Source organism: Eurosta solidaginis, chromosome X (assembly GCF_040869045.1).
Source record: "Eurosta solidaginis isolate ZX-2024a chromosome X, ASM4086904v1, whole genome shotgun sequence".
NCBI lineage: Eukaryota > Metazoa > Arthropoda > Insecta > Diptera > Tephritidae > Eurosta > Eurosta solidaginis.
Window position 1 is genome coordinate 80,695,104 of NC_090324.1, and position 21,403 is coordinate 80,716,506.

At 39.5% G+C, this 21,403-nt stretch overlaps 1 protein-coding gene across 3 annotated transcripts in view; it reads right to left on the reverse strand.

Moving 5' to 3' along the window:
* Nucleotides 1-21,403, reverse strand: part of LOC137234270 (protein pangolin-like) — a 1,155,323-nt gene that overhangs the window by 807,464 nt on the left and 326,456 nt on the right. For 2 of the 3 annotated variants that reach the window (XM_067757882.1, XM_067757880.1), the window contains exon 2: nt 3,918-5,532. In XM_067757882.1, the coding sequence (XP_067613983.1) occupies nt 3,918-4,870 (953 nt within the window). In that variant the 5' untranslated portion in view covers nt 4,871-5,532. The remainder of the gene's footprint in view (nt 1-3,917; nt 5,533-21,403) is intronic. The other variant, XM_067757881.1, reaches the window with a different exon arrangement.

Genomic DNA, 21,403 nt, shown 5'->3' on the forward strand with positions numbered 1-21,403 from the left:
ATGCCGAAACGGAAGTTCGTTGAAGTGTAGAAGGCAAACGAACCAATGCAATGGTCTTTTTAACAGCAATTCGAATCGTCTTATAATTCCAACGTGTGGGCCAGTGTTTGTTGGCTCACCGTCAGTGCATATTCCAATTAATGTATCCAGTGATATATTTTTATCGTTGAAAAAACCTTTTAATTTGGTTGTTTTGCATTCAGCGGTTTCATGTTCCAGTCTTACGTAACCAATCAATTCAGAATTGGGTTCTCTCAAAATAACAAGATGAGGTTCTTTTACCATCCTAGTATGATACTTCTCATCAATTTTATCTATAGTTAAAGTACCATCTTTTCTGCCATCGAATGAAAACGCTAACAAATTGGTATCATCTAACCGTTTGCGAAGCAATTCTTGTCTGCATATCTCTTTTTCTCTGCGAACTTTCGATTTATCCATGATGAGAGGTTTCCCATGCTTATCTTTAATTTTAAAATCTTGCAAAAGACCGGTTCCCAATGCTGATGCTAGTCTGTCAGGCACCCCAAATCTGTCACATACCAAGGCAAAGTTAAAACAATCGTATCTCTCTGTGTATTTTGAACTTGTGCTTCTATCCATATCTTCTTGAGCCGGTGGCGGTCCGTATGTTGAATCATCGGGATCTTGGTATGTTGGCATTGATGACATAGACTTTGATCCTTGCTCTTCAGTTTCCATCATAAATGCATCCATTGTTAGTCTTCTCTGATTATGTTGATCGTGCATGAACTCTTTGAGGCCTTCGGCAACCCAGCCGCATGCACATGGAGCTGCCTTCAAATCGCATTTACATGTTCCAATGTAAAAAATTGTTTCCAGAGATTTTACATACTCTGTAAATTGTTGGGTGTTTTTTCTTCTCTTGATTTCTTCTTGATACTTGTCAAGCAATTTATTCAATTTATTAAATACACTTTTTTTCAGCATTATTTCCATACAAAGTTTTTCCCAAATTCCAATCAACTTATCTTGTACTTGAATAGTAATGATTTATGGGAAAACTTTTTTTGTTCTGTTTTAGCACGTTCGCTTAAGTACAAATAATATCTCAAGATATCCAGATGGGTTGGTAAATTAAGATCAGTTAAATCAGTAGACACACCAAAAACAGTAACATCATTGGGTTTTCGATAGTTGTTGATGTAGTTGCTTCATCTTGCGGTGTAGAGGATGGTGGATTCATTGTAAACTTTTTGATTTGGAATGGCCACTTCACTTATTATTTTTTTTGAAATATTTTTTTATCTGAAATTAGCATTTCACACTTTGAGTTCTTCACAACGACTTAATGCATTCACAAAAACTCTTGCGTTATATATGGTCTACGAGACGAGGTAATAAGAATGAAATGGTAGTTTCAATTCTACCTGCTGTGTCTTGTGGTGGCTTATAAAAAACAACACAAGCAATTTTACGATCTTCAATTGTGTCACAATGATACCTTCATTTTTTAAAACGGTTGAATAAAAAACCCACACAACTATGTTGACGACATGCAAATGCATCACAGTGATGTTGTAAAAACGCTAATTTGTAATAATTTTTTTTAATTTCTTTTCTATTACTAAGTTAAATTCATTTTTTCATTTACATATGTTCTGACTAAATAAATTTCTAAATAGAAAAATAAACTCCAAAAAGGAAAAACAGAGGCATTTCGCTGATTTTTTCATGTAAAGTACAAAACCGGCGATTTTTTGAAATGTTTGTATGGTGATCCCTCAGAGTGGTTCCAGGGGGTGTGCCACTGGCATCGGTGGATCGGGCCTCCAAAGTCAGTGGGGGTCCGTCATACATTTGGACGCGATTGGAGCACTCTAAATGGGTCAAAGTGGGACTTTTCAAAATTTGCCCCTACCCAAAAGTTCGTTTTAGAGGTATGGTTCCTTCGGCAAAGTTTCTTATTTTGATCCCTAGAATATGATTTTCACAGAGCAATGGGCGATTTTTTTGCCTCCCCACAAATCGACCCGGCCTAATGTATGTATTCTATTTGGAATTTCCCCAAAGACACTGGTGAGTTTTTTCGTGATAACAGCGTTACCACCTGGGCAAGAATCGCTAATAAAAGTACTGCTAACGAGTTTCGGTGACATAATACTCCGGTTACAAATTTACTGGTAACGTTCAGAATCAGGCCGCTAGAGACAAATTGCAAAGCGAGCTGCGTATAAAGTATGAATGTTGGAGATTTCGAGTTCAATACTCAGCTCCCGAGAAGCCAGCTGACGAAGAAGTGAAATTCAGAAACATGTCGCCGTTTGTAAATTTTGTAATTTTTTCTAATATCAATAACAAAAACGATTGTATATGATCATGTGTCGTTTATTAAATACAGGAAATAATATTGATATTTATTTATTTTATTTATTTATTATTTAAAGTCGACGACAAACTTGAAATGGTCGACTGCATAATATAAAAGATATATATATATACAACTCAAAAGTAAAAATTTAAGATATATCGAGACTTCAACAATATTATATTACAAACAAAGATATATTATTGAACATTACAGTTTAATTTCAGAATATAATAATAAGAAATATGATCAGAAATAAGATCTTATACCGAGATCTTATACTGGCGGAATGCCTCAAATTCCGCTCAACATGATTTCGGAATGCAGTGGATTCCAATCTTAATGTTGGAATGCAACAAGATTTCAATCAACATGTCATGGGAATCCGGCAGAGCTAAGAGTAGTGTAATGCGGATACGCCATCACAAGGCATAAAAAAGTAACATGGCTTGTGTTGTTGGAATGCACCGGATTCCAATCAGCTCGATGCCTGACCCATAAGATCATACTGCCGGAATGCATACGATTCCGGTCAGTGACTCATGAAAAACATTGTTTTTAACGTTGTTGGAATGCACCAGATTTCAGCTATTAACGGTACGGCAACACTGTAAGCGAAACAAAAAACTTATGAAACTACCATGACGCAATATGACCAGGCAGAGTGATCACAATACTACAACAACAAAATTAGGCAGCCATCATAATCCGGTCATGAGTTTCAAAGTAGTAAAAAGTGAAAATTGTGGGTACCATTTTGCTACTTTTTAGTACTTTATTTATGTGCGGAAAAAGTCAAACTCGATATATCTCCTACATTGGAAACGGGAACATGACAAGAAATGTTATGAGAAACCAGAGGCAATAGGAAGAAAAAAAAGAGGAAGTTGGAGAGGTAAAGATACTAAGAGGAAGAAGGAGAGTGACAGTAAGAGTAAAAATATGGGTAATGGTTTGAGAGAAATTAGTAAGAAGGGGTTTACAGAGCGCGTAAGAATAATTTAAGGATAAAACTTGGATAAGAGCAAGGGCAGGAAGAGAATGGTAAAGGCAAGCTAGAAAATGCAGAGTGGAAAGGAAATAAGAGAAGATGAAAAGGGTTAGCCAGAGGAGAGGCAGGTGGATAGATGGAGAAAGTCGGAATCATGTCTGTCGGGTTTGATCATACGGCTGTTTTCGGTTTGTCTAAATATTTCCAGGGTCAGCCAGAGATGTTTAAAATAAAATTTTGATAGGCCACATATTTCTTTCGTGCCATCAATGAACAATGAGGGCAAGTATTGTCAAATGCGACTCCATTCTGTAATAACGACTGGTAATAAATGTCTGGTTTTACTGCTTACTCATTTAAGACTACAAAAATCCCCAAATACGTCAAACATTTTTCAGTTGCAGTATCTTCATTTTATACCATGGAATAAATTAGCATTGATTGTGGGGCTCGTTTTCAAATTTCTGTATATAGAATAAGCTTGACTATATCATTAACAGAGCAGCTAATACTGAAACTTATAGGAAAAGCAACTTTACGACTTAAAATCTATAATATGCATAAGTATGTAATTATATAGGCAAAATGTATCTTTACGTTTTTATTTGTTTTTTGCAGACAGTTAAATCGTATGGTCCATCTGTGGTTTTACTTGTGAGAGCAACAGCAGCATTGGTAAGTGCATTAAAGCGAGCGTGAGCCATCACTGCTACAGCTGCTGCGAAATTTGAATTATGCAACCGCTTTTGAATTATAAGTTGACTTTGTTGGTTATGGCTTTCCCTAATATGGACTTCTGCAGCTGTCCCCGCAGCTTCTTCATAATGTTTGCATTGGTCAATATTAACAATACTATTACCATTGGCACCATTACCACTACCGATGATGTTGAGTTCAGTTGTGGGATTGTATTTTTCCATTGTAGACGTTGTAGTTTTTGTTTCTAAGTTATTAGTACAATTCACCTTGCGATGAATTTTTGTTACCAACGCACCACGGTTTATTGTGTTCAAAAGAGGTTTCGCGGCGGATTCCAGTATTAATGTAGAAGGCACTGCCGCGGATGTGTTTGAAGTAATTGGTGAGATTACTGACATTTGCGCTGACTGAAGAAAATATGACGGACTTTTGTCAGCGATAAATTTTATCAAAAATGCTCTATCATTTTCAGAAGTTGATGCACTTGTTTCCAGGCTAGAGGGATACACTGCACGATCTATAGAGAAATATTCTGCCTTAAGGTCTGGCGCGTGTTTATGTACCAGTCGTTCTAGTCTAGTAGTGTAAGGAGAACCATTTACAGACACCATGGTTTTACCATCATCAAGCACATTTGGCTGAGATGACAAATCTGAGTATTCCATAAAAATCTCAGCCGCAGTAAGTAGAGGCTCGTTGATGCTCAGCCCTTGATTCTCTGGATGCCATAAACAAACGGGTGACACAGATGAGAAACGGATACCATCTCCCTCGTAACAAGCCTGCGGAGGTTTTCTTCTGCCAGTGTATTTAGTTGCTGTATTTTCAGTATTGACCACAATATTTGTCATTTTCTCGTTTTGACATGTTAGACCTAGGTATTGGTTTTAATTATCGTTCGATACTGTCTTCATTTGTCAAATCGATTTTGTTACATTGGTCTGAACGCTGTTACCTTGTTCATTATGTTTTATTTATCATTAACATATTTATTTATCGATTCCGTGCAACAGTCAAGGGCGGCAATGTCGTAAGTACTGCTATCTATCACTAAGTTAGCCAATGGTTGGTCACTAAGTTAGCCGATGGTTGTTCCCACAAATTTGATAACTATTTGTACAGGAAATCTTTCCAGTCGGTTGAGTCTGATCGTTGCATTGCCGGTGCGTAATAATCTTTTTGAAGTTACTAAATTTTTTTATAGTCTATGAGGTCGCTTCGTTGTTTTAAAGTTACCTTGGTGATTGATATTGGAGTACGTTCGCCAAGCCTAATAAAGTTTTCTAGTAGCACCTGAGTTTGCGATAGGACTATTGATTGTGCTGAGAATATATCATGTATTGGCATTAAGTCCGTTTGGGCTAATATTCATGTTTTCAAAGCAGATGATATTTGTGATCTTTTGTTGCTGCTGATTTCATACCAATAAAACTTTTAAAATAGCGGATTTCCGTCAACATAAAACCAGCAGTGGCTATTTCTGATGGAGTTGCATAGTATTTCCAGCTGTTCGCTTTTCAAAAATTTGAAATTGAAAATAATTTTCAATTAAAAAGAGGTTATATAACAGTAGTAGAAGGTCCAACAATCGTTTATAGTTAATCAACTCAGAATAAAATTATAATAAAATTTAAGTTATTAACAGAATAATTTAATTCAGAGTAAAAAGCGTAGAGTGGTGAAACCTCGAAACGCCAGCGGTCCATGGATGAATCCAACCCCACGGCACCGAAAAGGGCCAAGAAGCAGGGAGGCTGCACGCGGTCTTTCGCCGAAACTGCCAAGGGTCGGCAGATCATTGGCATTATAGACGAGAGCAGCGAAGATGGCACGATCCCGAAACAACAGTGGAAGTGGATCGGGGCCGCGCTCGCTATGGTGGCCGTTAAGGTTAAGAAAGTCAACCTTGGTCCACCGCCATCTTACGCCGATGCAGGGTGGTTGCAGGGCAATGTCAAGCTAATTGCCAGTGACGACGCCAGGACGGTCAACCTATATAGGACCGCCGTCACGCTGATAGGGGTGGTATATCCGGGTGCGCGCCTCAAGGTAGTGGAGGCGCGTGATATCCCCTCACGCCCACGGGCTAGAGCCTGGGTTCCAGTGACGCCAACGGACCCAGCTGACATCGCGGAGCTGCTCCAGGAGTACAACCCGCCACAGGTTTGGAAGTCATCCCGGATAAAACCGAGCTTGTTCTCTTCACGAGGAAGTACAAAGTACCAAATCTTACACCGCCAAGAATTGGGGGTACGTTCTTAGCGTTTAGCGATCAAGCCAAGTATTTGGGAGTCATTCTGGATAGGAAGCTATTATGGAGTGACCATATAGTGGAGCAATCCAAGAAGGCAGCAGCAGAGCTGTTCCCCGTGCAAGAGGGCAATTGGCACCTCCTGGGGATTCTCCCTTAAGGTGACCTACTGTACTTACACAGCAATTGTGCGCCCGATTCTTCTTTATGGTGCCTTGGTCTGGTGGCCTGCACTAGCTAAAAGTACCTATCTTAAAATGCTTCAAAAGGTGCAACGGAGTTCGGAGCTCTGCATTACCGGGGCTCTCGGCTCCACTCCAGATTCCCTCACATACATACATGGATACATAGATACATAGATAGATACAGGCCAAGCTAATAAAAGCGTGTTAAACAGGGCTCCAGTATGCTCTTTCGTAGATGTGCCATGCATCCACTTCTATCATTAATAAAGGAATACGTTTTTCTCATTATGTGCAAGGTTTAAAATTTATGGCCATTTGGGGTGGTCACAAGTTCAATTGACCTTATGTCCGTTAACCTTATGTGACCCCACCATCACATTATTGCATTGTCATCGAGCCTTGATACGTGTGCAAAGTTTCAATCAAATTTATGGTCATTCAAAGTGGTAATAAGGCCAATTGACCTTATGGCCGTTGACCTTATATCACCACACCATCACATTAATGCATTATCATCGAGCCTTAATACGTGTGCAAAGTTTCAATCAAACTTATGGCCATTCAAAGTGGTAATAAGGCCAATTGACTTTATGGACGTTGATCGTATGTCACCACACCATCACATTAATGAATTGTGATCGGTCCTTGATACGTGCGCAAAGTTTTAAATTAATCAGACTTCTAGAAACCGGTGAAAATTAAGCTCAAAGATTCCGTTACATAGATACATCCCAAGCTAATAAAAGCGTGTTAAAAAAGGGCTCCAGTATGCTCTTTCGTAGATGTGCCATGAATCCACTTCTATCATTAATAAAGGTATGCGTTTTTTCGCATTATGTGCAAGGTTTCAAATATTAGGCCATTTGGGGTGGTCACAAGTTCAACTGACCTTATATCCGTTAACTTTATGTCACCCCTCCATCACATTATTGCATTGTCATCGAGCCTTGATCCGTGTGCGAAGTTTCAATCAAACTTATGGCCATCCAATGTGGTAATAAGGCCAATTAACCCTATGACCGTTGACCTTATGTCACCACGCCATCACATTAATGCATTGTAATCGACCCTTGATACGTGTGCAAAGTTTCAATCCAACTTATGGCCACTCAAAGTGGTAATAAGGCCAATTGACCTTATAGCCGTTGAAATTATGTCACCACACCTTCACATTAATGCATTGTCATCGAGCCTTGATATGTGTGCAAAGTTTCAATCAAACTTATGGCCATTCAAAGTGGTAATAAGATTCCGTTACATACAGGCCAAGCTAATAAAAGCGTGTTAAAAAGAGGACCCACGGGGTTAAGATAAAATATGTATCTATATTCTTCTCTATTTTGTAAGACGGGCGATAAACTTCACTTATCGTTGACGATGGGTTTGGGCGTGTGGTTTGATATAAAATGACTTATAGTAGTGAACGCGGTGGTTGCAAGCTGGGCTGTGCTGCTTGCGCTTTGCCGCACTGGCCGGGTGTTGCCAGACGGAGGGGCGGACTTAGTATTCGACTAATTTCCGAAGCTTTTCGTCGCGCTGTTGAGCCGACCGGCTTTGGATTGCTCGTCGTTGTTATTGGACTTTTGCGCGCTGTGGTCCGCTCTCCATGCGACGCGTGTTGGCAGCAGACAGTTGATGCAGCACCGGCACCTCGCGCACTCGTAGCGCTCCTCCGGCTTCATTGCGAGGAACGCCCGGCACTGCCTTAGCACGTGTTCCTGCACATAGCCTGTAAAGACAAGAAAAGACAAATACGTATTTCTCAAAAAATGGGTAAGAAAAATACGTTGGTGAGGGTAAAAGAGGTAGGGTAGCACTGCTAGGCAGTTGGTTTTGCAATATTCCCGTTTATTAGTCCGATTTGGGTTTTGAGTTCAACAACTCGAACATGGTTATGCGATCCAGGTTGTAAAGTGATTACCCGCCCCAAACGCCATTCTTTCGTAGGTAGTAAATCATCCCTTACCACGACTAAATCTCCACCTTCAATATTGCGTTCAGGGCATTACCAATTGTTTCGCTTGGGCAGCTCTTTGAGGTACTCGTTCTTCCATCGTGTGCTGAACTGGTGGTGAAACACATGCAGTTGCATATTTCTCTGCGACGTCTGAAACGACTTCCTTGGGGAATATGGTGAAGTTTTTACCAAAAATGGTCCAGCAAAGTCGAGTCCTGTTGTATGGAAGGGTAGGGAATATGTTGAGCTTTCGGGTAGAAAGGCTGCCATTATCTGCGTTTTCATCTGCTGTTTGTAGATGGTGCATATTTTGCAGTGAAAAATGATCTTTTTACCTTTGGCATCAAACGTGGAATGTAGTACTGCTGCTGTACCATTCGGATCATAAGCTGGTTTTTGACAGGCAGCGGGTTCGAATGGAGGAAGTCCAACAGGAGGGAGCAAAAACCAGAGTTTTCGAATATGATAATTGGGTGCCGCTCATGGAAGCATGATTCCTGAGTCATCTAACATGGGACTTAATGCCAGAAGGGTGTTCTTTTGTGTAAGGGTTCTGAAGTTTGAAGCAGCTCTATCGTGTCTCCGTAATAATTCCTTTGAGTTTGAATAATGATTTTGATTTGGCATCATTCACTTCGGTGTGAGTGAGGTTGATCGTGGCTGGAACTTTTAGTTTCCTTGCTTTTCGGATAAACCGCAACATATAGGCCACTGATCTAAGCGCTCGAGAAAATGACGAAAAACGGTGGTCAGCTCACCTCGCAGCTCTTCCACAAATTTGGTAAGACTGAAGTGTAAGTAAAACAGAAAGACTGCTACAGAGTTCCAACTGTGGAAGACTCACGACTTGAAGGGGTGACACTTTGCTTTTAGCCGATAGAAAATAGGATGAAAAACTATTTCCATGGGTTTGTACCAGTAAATACATACAGGTATAAAATGCTTTTTCCGAACCATCTGAAAATCCATGCAGCTGGATGAGTTTTTCGGGGTAATACTGTACCCACCTAGGGATTTTAATTTCTCTGGTGTTAGGTTAGTTTTTAAATCTAGATTGAAGTCCATTTTTGGAGAACCCCGGGCCTCACGTCTTCATACCAACCCGTTCCTTCCATTCCGAGCTGCTGCAACAACCTTTTTGCAAGAATCATTATTGACGATAGCCATGCTGCGGTGTCAAATAGTTTCGCAACTGCTGATAAAATCTGCCTTTTTGTAGTCGTGTTTGATGCTGGTGGTGGGTAATTCGAATAGGTGAAGGTGTCGGTCAGAGCGTTTCACTGAATTCCACGGGTTTTTGTGGAACATGAATCGTGGAATTTAAGAAAATTGACGTCTGGAAAATCAGAGTCGGGAACGGGTTGTAAAATTTCAGGGTGATTTGCCGACACCTTTCTCAAAGGGAATCCTGCTGATTTTAAAGCTTCGATAATTTGGGTCATTGAGTTCAAAGTGGACTGTATATTATGACCGCCTGAAAAAATATCATCAACATACGTTTCATTCAATAAAATGTTTTTTTCGAGCGGATATTCAACTTGGCAGTCGGTGGTGTTGGGTTCGAATTGCCAAATATGGAGCGCTATTTACTGTTTTTAATCCAAAATCTTCTATCGGCCGAGTTGGGTGTTTGCGAAAAACGATTCGCTGAAAGTCTTTTTCTTCTCCATATTTTAGTATTTGGAGATACATTTTCTCACTATCGCCGTTAAAAACAAACTTATAAAGTCGCCATTTAAGTACAACGAGCATTAAATCATTTTACAGTATGGGGTCTGCATAGAGAACATCTTTCAACGAGTTGCCAAAACGTGACATTCTTGATGCGTTGAAGACGACTCGCAATTTTTTCTTTTCACTCTGGTTTTGCTGTCGGGTTTTATGACAACATGATGGGGTAGATAAAATGATAGATATTTACTATCTCTAATTATCTCTTGTTTGGAGCCGGGTTCCATGTTATCCATGGTTAAATACTCATTAAGGACTTTTGTTTCCTTTATTAAAAACTTTGATATACAATATATATTTGTCTCTTAGTAGGGGTTTCCTTTCGAGGGTTCGCTCTATGCATATGTACTGCTGTTGAGCTGCGGGTCGTGAATGACCGAGCGCCAGATTTGCTGGAAATTCCGATTTAAATGGTAGTTTCACTCTGTAACGTTCATCTTCTTCGCGAACTGTGGTTTTCCGGTAGAGTGCTTCGCAGTATTCATCATCGGCAGATTGTTGTTGGGTTTGGTGAACTTCTCCCTGTTCCCAAAATTGTCTCAAGAGTTCGTTGAGGGGGCCATCAGTGCATTCCGAGACATGAGTGCTGAACTTTGATATCTTTTCAGCTATAGGGCCGCTTAATATCCATAAGAATATTGCGTTTTGGACAAGTAACGTTCCACTCACATTATGTAGAAGCCCTTCGGTGGGGACTTGCGGGGTAATATCGCTGCATATTACCACATTGATTTTCGATGGTATCGAATGTTGTGGAACGGCTAACGGAAAATCGGAGAGTTCGTCGGGATCGATGCTTAAAACTCTCACTGTGGGCAAGAACTTCGCCAGCTTCGGCAAAATTATTGCTTGTACATCTATCATTTGGGTTAAGTCTGCAGAACAAAATTTTATCTGGCAGGCTATATTGGCATTCTTCACAACCATTCCACACATTCCAGATATCTGGTGGAGAGACTTTTTGTAGGTAGACCAAAAAGCTGTTGTATATGCGATGATACAAAAGTTGTTTGTGAACCTTTGTCCATTAAGGCACGAATTTAATGAAATTCGCTATCAAAGTATACTGATACTACTGCTGTTAATAGTACGGTGGTTCCTTGATTACTCGTAAATAGGGTAGAAATCGGGTTTTTGTACTCAGACTGTTAGGAGGAGGTGGATCTTGCGGCAGCTTTCATTGTTAAGGGCCGTTCGTCGTCGGTTCTCCTAGGCGTGCCGGCTTGGACGTTTTGAACTCTGGGGTTTGGTTGTTATTGTTGGGGTTTGGGCTGCCGTAACAAATGATAACGCTTTTGAAAATATACGCGGGAGAAACTACTTAACATTCGTTCTAAGGGTGTGACGTTGATAAACAGTTTTTGCAGTAACTATTTTCTCTCACAAATTTGATTCGGTCTGATATCGATACATTTCTAAACCGAACGCAAGATTTTACTGCGCGCTATTGATTGCATAATCTACACGAAGCCATTCTTGTATTATTAGATTGGGTTGGGTTTTAGTTCACCATTCGTGGTGTAAAACTCGAAAATTCGGGTTTTGCCTCGCCTGGCCTTCTTCTTCTTAATCTTTCTACTACCTCGTATCTGCTTGTCAAAAATCTATTCATATCATCTTAAAGTGGAAGTCCCTTTCGGGAGCTGAGGGATTTTACTTCGCAGCTTTGATGAACACAGGTAAACGAGAATTGGATCCCAGTCCCTTGTCGGGATTTCTTGGATATTTAGAGTTGACGTGCATTTGTTGATCGTGTTCTGCATCGTTTGGATATGTTCGCCGTTTGCCACGAATATTGTTGGTAGGTTGAACAGAGTCTTCAATTGATTGTCGACACAAGTATCCTTTTGTTTTCGTATCTAGATCTGAGCATTTCCCAGGCAAGCTCGAAATTATCATCGTATTTGAGAATTGGTTACCGTCATATATGAATTCCTGCAGGCATTGGTTTTCAGTTGTCAATTTTTGGGTTTAGTTCGCATCATAGATTAATTTAATTTATCAAAAATGGAGCTTTTATAAAGGTGTGAAAAAAGAAAAAGAAATCCTCAAAAGCACAAAAAAATTTTGTTTTCGAAACCAGCATAACGTGCGCTTGGTTTTTTGTATGTACTTGTCTCAGCGCTTCTGAGTACAAGTAATGTGTGTTCACTGTTTTTTTTTTTGAGACCCGCCTAATGTATGCTGGGTTATTCTTATATGTACTTGTCGCAGCGCCTCTGAGTACAAGCGGTTGATACGTATGAACATATATCTATAAATCTTATAAAATAAAGTCGCTAAATGTCATTGTACGCACATAACTTCACACAGAATTCTCCGATTTTAAAACGGTTTTTTTGTATTTGAAAGCTTAGCTACGTGATATGGATATTTTCAGTACAATTTGAAGGTATATATTATAGGGCGTGGAAAATTGCCAAAAGGTATTAAAAATCATAAAATTGTTGTTTACACAGCTTTAACTCAAAAACGTATGGATGGATCTAAAAAATTCTACTTTGCAGAAAAACTTTTAAATATTTACCTTCATTCTGCATCAAAAAAATACCTTATTCCTTTCTTATATCAGCAATATTGTTTAAGCAAAAGTAATATTTTTACCAAAAAATGCAGTGCGTGTGGTTGTTCGCTGTCAGCTGTGCGCGCAAATTGGTTTGAGTGAGACATGATGCGTCACATACGTACATACATATCATTCGCTGCGTTATTTAACTTCGGGAGTACATTTATATGTATGGATGTATGCATGCATTTTCATATGATATCAGCTTGACATATATATGTACATACACACTTATGCGTGTTGCCAAGTTAATGCAACATAAATGGTTAAGAATGCATACATAAATTGAACATTTCCTTAAAATTCTTAAACAAAAATTTTTTTTTGTATTTTTGCATGCATATGCTAATATTTGTGCACTAAGGAGATTTAATTTTTCAATATATTTTTCATGCTAATTTGTATGCTGATCGTAAAGACAAATTAAATGAGTATCCATTTTTAATGTTTTTTATGGCAGCCCTAAAAGAGTTCTTTTAGAAAGAACAGTTGGTTTTCACGAATTTTCTATTTCTTTCTGTGCTAATAATTTATTTTATTTTATTTAAAATCAAAACAAAAGTGAGCTTTTTTATCAATATTATTGTAAAAGTAAGTAAAATACAGTACCATACAGTGCGATATTCTATATTATTTGGTATAATTTTTCGGTGAACTTTTTGGAAAGGACAAATAAAAGAAAAGAAAGGGAAGTAAAGGACAGGAAAGGAAAGGAAAGGGAAGAAGAGGAAAAGAAAGGCTAGGAAAGGCGAGGAAAGGAAATGAAAGTTAATAAAAGGAGAGGAAATTACAGGGTGGAAAAGAAGGGAGGAGACAGGATCGGACAGCGAACGAAAGGAAAGGAAATGAAACAAAAGGAAAGGAAACGAAAATAAGAAAGTATTGGAGAAAAGAGGATAAGAAAGGAAAGGATAGAAAATGAAAGGATAGGAGAGGAAATGAAAAGGAAGGAAGAAAGGGAAAGAAGGAAATAAAAGGAAAGGAAGTTAAGGAAAAGGAAGGGAAAGGAAAGGAAAGGAAAAGAAAGGAAAGGAAAGGAAAGGAAAGGAAAGGAAAAGAAAGAAAAGGAAAGAAAAGGAAAGGAAAGGAAAGGAAAGGAAAGGAAAGGAAAAGAAAGGAAAGCAAAGGAAAAGAGAAAGGGAAAAGAAAGGCAAGGAGAGGAAATGAAAACAATTAATTAAAATAATTTTTCCTTAACTTTCATCCATGCAGTTTAATATTTTAATAATAATTTATTGTTACGATTTAAATAAGTTTTTGAGCCGAGCTTTTTATAATAAGGTTTGGTTGAGTGTTCAATTCCAGTTTCCAGTCAAATATTGTTTTGCAGTAACAATAAATAAGGCTCAAGGACAAACACTTAAGGTGGCCGGTTTGGACTTAAGAGCTCAATGTTTCCCACATGGGCAGTTATATGTAGCTCTATCCCGTTTAACAAACAAAGATAATTTATATGTTTTGGCTCCAGATGGGAAAGCTGCAAACATTGTATACAATGAAATTTTATAAGAAAGAAAGTAAAAACTAACTGAATATGAAAGGTTAATATGTATGGATATATATTTAATTTCGCTTGGGACTTAATTTTTTATGAATTATCTTTATTTTTTAATTGAACCATTTATTCAAAATGCAACAACAAATTCTATTTTTAAACATTGCAACCTGTGTGAAACAAGGTTAGGGTTGCTAGTATATATATGTGTGTAAAATATTTGCGGTAGAAACTGTGGTGTACCAACAATGCCTTTTTATTTGCAGTGCCAATGCACTTGATTTCTTGACAAAGTAAATGTATGCCAATATGTGACAGGTGATCTGATTTTGTTACACTCAGCTGAGCAGATCTCACAGAGTATTTTAATTTTGTTCGCATAACGGTCACCCGTAACGACATAAACTAATCGAGATAGATATAGACTTCTATATATCAAAATGTTCTTGTCGAAAAAAGAAATTCAATTAGCCATGTCCATCCGTCGATCAGTCCGTAAACACGATAACTTGAGTAAATTTTGAGGTATCTTAATGAAATTTGGTATGTAAGTTTCTGGTCATTCATCTCAGATCGCTATTTAAAATGAACAAGATCGGACTGTAACCACGCCCACTTTTTCGATATCGAAAATTTCGAAAAACCGAAAAAGTGCCAAAATTCATTACCAAAGACGGATAAAGCGATGAAGCTTGGTAGGTGGGTTAACCCTATGACGCAGAATAGAAAATTAGAAAAATTTTGGACAGTGGGCGTGGCTTTTGAAAGAAGGTAATTTAAAAGTTTTGCAAGCTGTAATTTGGTAGCTGAGTATGTAGTGTTCGGTTACACTCGAACTTAGCCTTCCTTATTTGTTTTTTACTACCTCTATATTAAGTCCCTTTCATGTTTGTCCCCTCATTTCCATACGAATTTTTGACCCATCGGAAAATTCTTTTTCGGTAACTTCCCCGTTGAGCTAGACACTTGATAATTAGAATATAGTTCAAATCTTGGGGACATTACAATGCAAGTGAAAAAAGTCCGCTAGGTGGTGCAGGGATCGAGATATACAGAAAATTAAGTTTTAAAATGGAAATTTTGCGATTGAATTTTAACTAACTTCGCGGTGATCCAGAGAATTGAAACTTAGCACATAGTTTGCGAGTCGATGGTACTATAATTCGTGAAATGCCGCCAGGTGGCAGACGAATCGATATAAACGAAAATCCGTGAAAATCCCTGAAAAAACGCAGGGAATCTTCGATCGATTTTTAAATAACTTCCCGGTGAGCTAGAGACTTGAAAATTGGGCCGTGAGTCGGAACCCGGTGACAATGCAACACTCCATCAAAAAAAAATTCGCTAGGTGGCACGCGGATCGAGGTAGTAAGAAAATTAATTTTGATTTGGGAATTTTTCAATCCATTTTTAACTAACTTCCCGGTGGCCTCGGATCTTGAAACTAGGCACACAGTTCGAGGCTTGGTGACAATACAATTTAAAGAAAACAAAATTCCGATAGGTGGCGCGCTATGTGAGATAACTATAAAACCTTGAAAAACGAGGGGAATCTTGCAATCGTGTTTTGAGTAACTTCCCGGTGACCTGGAGATATGAAACTTCAGCCGTAAGTCAGAATCCAGTGACAATGCAATATTTTATCAAAAATATTCCGCTAGGTTGCGCATGTAGCGAGATATTAGGAAATTTTTTTTTTAATTTGGGAATTTTTCAATCCATTTTTAACTAACTTCCCGGTTACCCAGAGACTTGTAACTTAGCACACAGTTTGAGACCCGGTGACAATACAATTTATAGAAAACAAAGTTACACTAGGTGTTACTCTAGGTTCTAATTGAGATAACTACAAATCCCTAAAAAACGAAGGGAATCTTGCGATCAATTTTTGAGTAACTTGCCGGTGAGCTAGAGACTTGAAACTTGGGCCGTGGGTCAGAACCCGGTGACAATGCAACATTTCATCAAAAAAATTCGCTAGGTGGCACGCGGATCGAGATAGTAAGAAAACAAATTTTAACATGGGAATCTTTCAATAAATTTTTAACTAACTTTCCGGTTACCTAGAGACTTCAAACTTGGCACTTAGTTAGAGGCCTTGTGACAATAAAACTTACAGAAAACAAAGTTGCGCTGAGCTAGAAACATGAAGCTTGGACCGTAAGTCAGAACCCGCTGACAATGCAATATTTTACCAAAAAAAATCCGCTATGTGGCGCAACTAGTTTTAAATTGGGAATCTTGCAATAGATTTTTAACTAACTTCCTGGATATCTAGAGACTTGAAACCTGAAATATAGTTTAAAACTCGGTGAAAGTGCAATGCTTGATCAAAAAATTTGAGCTACGTAACGCACAATTCGAATTATTTAGAAGTTAGGCTATACCTTCATGGGTAGCCTCCTGAGTGTTTCAGGCGTTGTAGAATTCCACCTCGTTGAAGGCCCAACTCAATGCACGTCCTTGCATACTTTTAGGCGTACGCGACTTTCACCACGATTATTTTAGACTTTCAGGCGTATGCGAATTTCACCACGTTTTTCAGCTGTGTAAATTAAGTAGCTGACAAACGAGGTGGAATTCTCTTGTTATGTTGCGAGGTGGAATTCTGTTGTTTTCGCTAGTGTTGTCAGCGAAAATTCCACTAATTCTCTTAAGTCTTGGGAATTAACTATGAGGATTATCTTCAAGTTAAGTCCGATCAAGGCAGTTAATTTCTGACTTTCGTTCATCTATCTGCCGTTTAACCCACTATTCTTTATCATGAAGCTTCTTATACTTTGATTTTTTTGGTGAATTTTTGGGAGCAATGACTTAACAAGTGGTGAATCACGGGTTCTAGTGAATGAACTACTAGCGGTGGTGATGCACCACAGCTAAGAGGTAATTCTCTAAACAAATTATGTTGCTACTAGACTTTAAAATTGTCTAAAATCTGCCGGCACAAAATTGTTATGGTTATTGAGTTACGCCAGAACTCCATGGATAGCCTCGTGGGCGTTGCAGGCGTTCTAGAATTCCACCTCGTTTGTTAGCTATTCAATCTACACAGCTAAAAATCGTGGTGGAAGTCGCATACGCCTGCAAGTTTGAAAGGACGCGCATGGAGTTGGGCCTTAAAGGCCTTTAAAGCCCAATTCCTTTCAGGCGTTCGCAACTTTCACCACACGGAGGGAACTCTATGGCTCGATCACCCACAACTATTGATACTACATTAAATAAAAATTGTTAATCCTGTCCCATCAATAAATATGGATATGCTATAACTGTACGAATGACGAATCAGGATTGAACTGGTATCCAAACAAAGTACAATGCGTAAGAAATCAATTAACTATTGATAAATTCGGCATTCTTAAAAAAATTAAATTTGAAATTTGGCTTCAGCATGATTCGAACCCTGTTCGTCTGGGCTATGATTCCAGTGCTCTACCATTAGGCTACGTCATGTCATGAAATTCCCAGAGAAATATTTAAATATATAAAATATAAAAAAATTTAAATCCAAAAAGCGATTCAAAAAGTTGTAGTATTGCTCCCACGCCAATATGAAATAGTACAGTGCCGTCCATAAATATTTTTCTTATACAAATAAAAAAAGTTAAGTCCCATCAAAAAAAAAAATTTTTAATTGCGATATGACTTTTTATTAGATGCAAACAAGATTTGATAGTGGATCCATTCCAAATAGATATCGCACGAAATACGTCGCTATCAATAGCAAAAATGATATAGTAGCCGAAGCATTTCCCTCAGTGCACGATTTTTAGTTGTGTAAATTGAATAGCTGAAAGCTGTCAAACTAACCAAAGCAATACACAATACCAATACAAGACACAAACCCTTCTGGTTAAGTTCCATTATATCCAACAGATGTCGCTGGGTGATGCACCACAGCCAAGAGAATTACGGCGACATCCGCGTGTTTAAATTTTAAACAATGATTTAGTTAATTCCAAGTACATGGTTTGCTTTAAATTGAAAGATTGCGCTCCACCTTTGTAGTTTTAAATCCCAACATCCTTTTACAAGAGCTGTTGTTAAAGTGTTTTAGTCAAAATTCAACAAAAGTATGTCTGTTATATAAAGGTGGGCCTTAAAATTTTTTTATCATCTTTTTTTTTTTTTGTTCTTTCCTTCTTTTATTATGCTGTTACATAGGGTTATGCACCTACTTTGTTGAGGGTGGGTTTTTGGCTTAAGCAAAAAGATGTAAAAGTGCTTGTGGATGTTATGTGTGCATATACTTGTAGATTTGTATGCAAAATAATCATGGGTGCACCGGTAAAATAAACTTTAAGATAAGTGACAAAAATTTGGCAAAGTTCGTTGCTACGGGCGTATTATAAGTTATATTTTATATAATATATATATGTAAGGGTAACAAAGGGCAGCGGTGAATTTCACGCTAAAAAAATTATGTAGCGAGCGTGAGTGAGTACATACATATTTTACGTACTAGCCTTTACCCGCGGCCCCGTTCGCAAAGAGGAAATGAAATATATGGGCAAGGAAGCGTCTCCAAAAGTTCCTGGAATATACCCAAAAAAACCAATTTGCAGATAGCCAACAGGGGAAATGTCCCTACATACATTGGTCCAACATCCAGCAATGTTCTGGATATTACATTAAGCTCCGAGCGTGATATATCAAGGTATGATTGGATGGTTCTTGATAGACCATCCTACTCCGACCATGCGTATATCAGCTTCAACATCCCCCTAAAGAGGGTAGAGAAGGGAGGAACCTTTAGAAACCCTAGGTCAACGAACTGGACTAAATTCCGGAAACATGTAGAAACAAAACTGGGACAACCCAAAGAGGTTGCTAATGTAGAGGAACTGGAAGAGTCGAATGAATTCCTAACAAGGACGCTTATGACTGCGTATAACAAAGCTTGCCCTCTAAGAAGATTCAGAGGAAAAGCAAAGCCGCCATGGTGGAGCAATGAGCTGAGTCTTCTAAGAAGACAGGTTAAAGAAATGTTTAAGCTCGCAAAGACCGCGGAAAGCGAAGCGTGTCGGGACGAGTACAGGGATCTACTGAGGATCTACAAGCGTGAAATTACCAGGGCGAAGAGAAACTCATGGAGAAGTTTCTGTACGGACATAGAGTGCTCCAGCGAAGCAGCACGGTTGAAAAAAGTCCTAGCAAAGGGAAACATAGTCCAGGGACTAATAAAGAAAGAGAACGGGGAATGGTCACGTAATAGTGAGGAATCCCTTGAGGTGCTTCTCGATACACATTTCTCATCGGGAGACGGTTTAGAGGAGCCAGCAGACATCACTCACACTCCGATCACGGAGCTAGTAGTGCCGGGCTTGGTGACCGATACCAAGATCGAGTGGGCAGTGAAGACGTTTTCTAAGTATAAATCGCCGGGCCCAGATGGTATATTCCCGGCCATGCTACAAGTCTCAAGTAGGGCGGTCGTGGAATGGCTTAAAATAATATTCGATGGGTGCATACGACTGAATCATGTACCGCACTCTTGGAGAACTGCTCGTGTAGCTTTTCTACCAAAGGCGGGGAAGATCGGTCACATGTATTCCAAAGACTATAGACCCATTAGCTTAACATCATTTCTGCTCAAAACATTTGAGAGGCTGATATATGTGTACATAAAGTCCAACGTGGATGAAAAGCTGCTCTCCACAACACAGCATGCGTACACCAAAGGCAAGTCGGTAGACACCGCATTTCATAGGGTGGTAATAAACATAGAGAAATCCCTGGAATATAAGGAGTATGCTCTAGGAGGCTTCTTGGACATTGCCGGGGCTTTCAATAATGTTGCAAAATGGGCGATTATGGATGGTCTTAATTACATTAAAGTACATCCTGCCTTAATCAGATGCATCGGCTGCATGTTAAATTGCAGAAAGATTACATCACAATGGGGATTGTACGAGGCCAGAAATCAGTGGACAGGGGCACGCCGCAGGGAGGGGTGCTATCACCTCTGCTGTGGACGCTGGTCATCAACCAACTGCTCAGGCAATTCGATGAGGGACCCGTAAAACTTACGGCTTACGCAGATGACGTTGCAATTGTCATAACTGGAAAGTGCCTTCCAACGATTAGTTCTTTGATGGATCGGGCGCTTCGCGATATTCATACCTGGGCATCTAATGTCGGGTTGAAAGTCAATGCGGAGAAGACGGATATGGTCTTGTTTACAAAGAGGTACAAGATCCCACATTGGACCAGGCCTAAGTTAGGAGGGGTGACCTTACAGGAGAAACCTTGCCAAAAATATTTAGGAATCATCCTAGACATTAAGCTGTCATGGAAGCTCAACGTGGAGGAGAGGGTCAAGAAGGCCTCAACGGCACTCTACGCATGTAAAAGAATGCTGGGGTGTACGTGGGGCATATCGCCCTCTCTTTCTCATTGGGTTTTTACAGCGATTGTAAGCCCTATTCTATACTATGGAGTTCTTGTTTGGTGGAAAGCCACACAAAAAACAACATACCTCAAAAAATTAGAGGGGGTATGCAGACTATCGATGCTTAGCATTACGGGGGCCCAGAAAACAACCCCGACGGCTGCACTGTATGCCATTTTGCACATCCCACCTGTAGACCTGGTAGCAAAGAACAAAGCGTTAACGACCGCAACCAGGCTCGGTGCTTCGGGGCAGCTTGAGCGCCGACCATATGGCCATAGTTGTATAGCGTCATCAATCACAAGACGAACAGACTACATGATTCCCTATCTGCGCTTCGAGGGAGATCTTAAGGCCACAATAGCGGTGGACGTTTGGCGCAAGGGTGCGCAAATGGCGGACGAGGCGATACATGTGTACACCGATGGTTCCAAAGTAGTGGAAGGAGTAGGGTCTGCGGTATACTGCGCTGATCCGGAAATAAGTAGATGCTACAGGCTGCCGGATTACTGTAGCGTTTTCCAAGCGGAAATATTAGCCGTAACCGAAGCAGTAGAAACCCTGGAAGAGAATAGCTTAAGCTGCAACCGTGTTAACTTTTATATTGACAGTCAAGCAGCAATTAAGGCAATAATCTCGCATAGCACAGCACCTAAATGCGTGTTAGAGTGTAAGCAGTCTCTGGAGAGAATCGGGACAGGGAGAAGCATACATCTATATTGGGTCCCAGGGCATATGGGAATAGATGGGAATGAAAAAGCGGACGAACTAGCTAAAAAGGGCACATCCCTTGAAGCTTGCTTCGTAGATT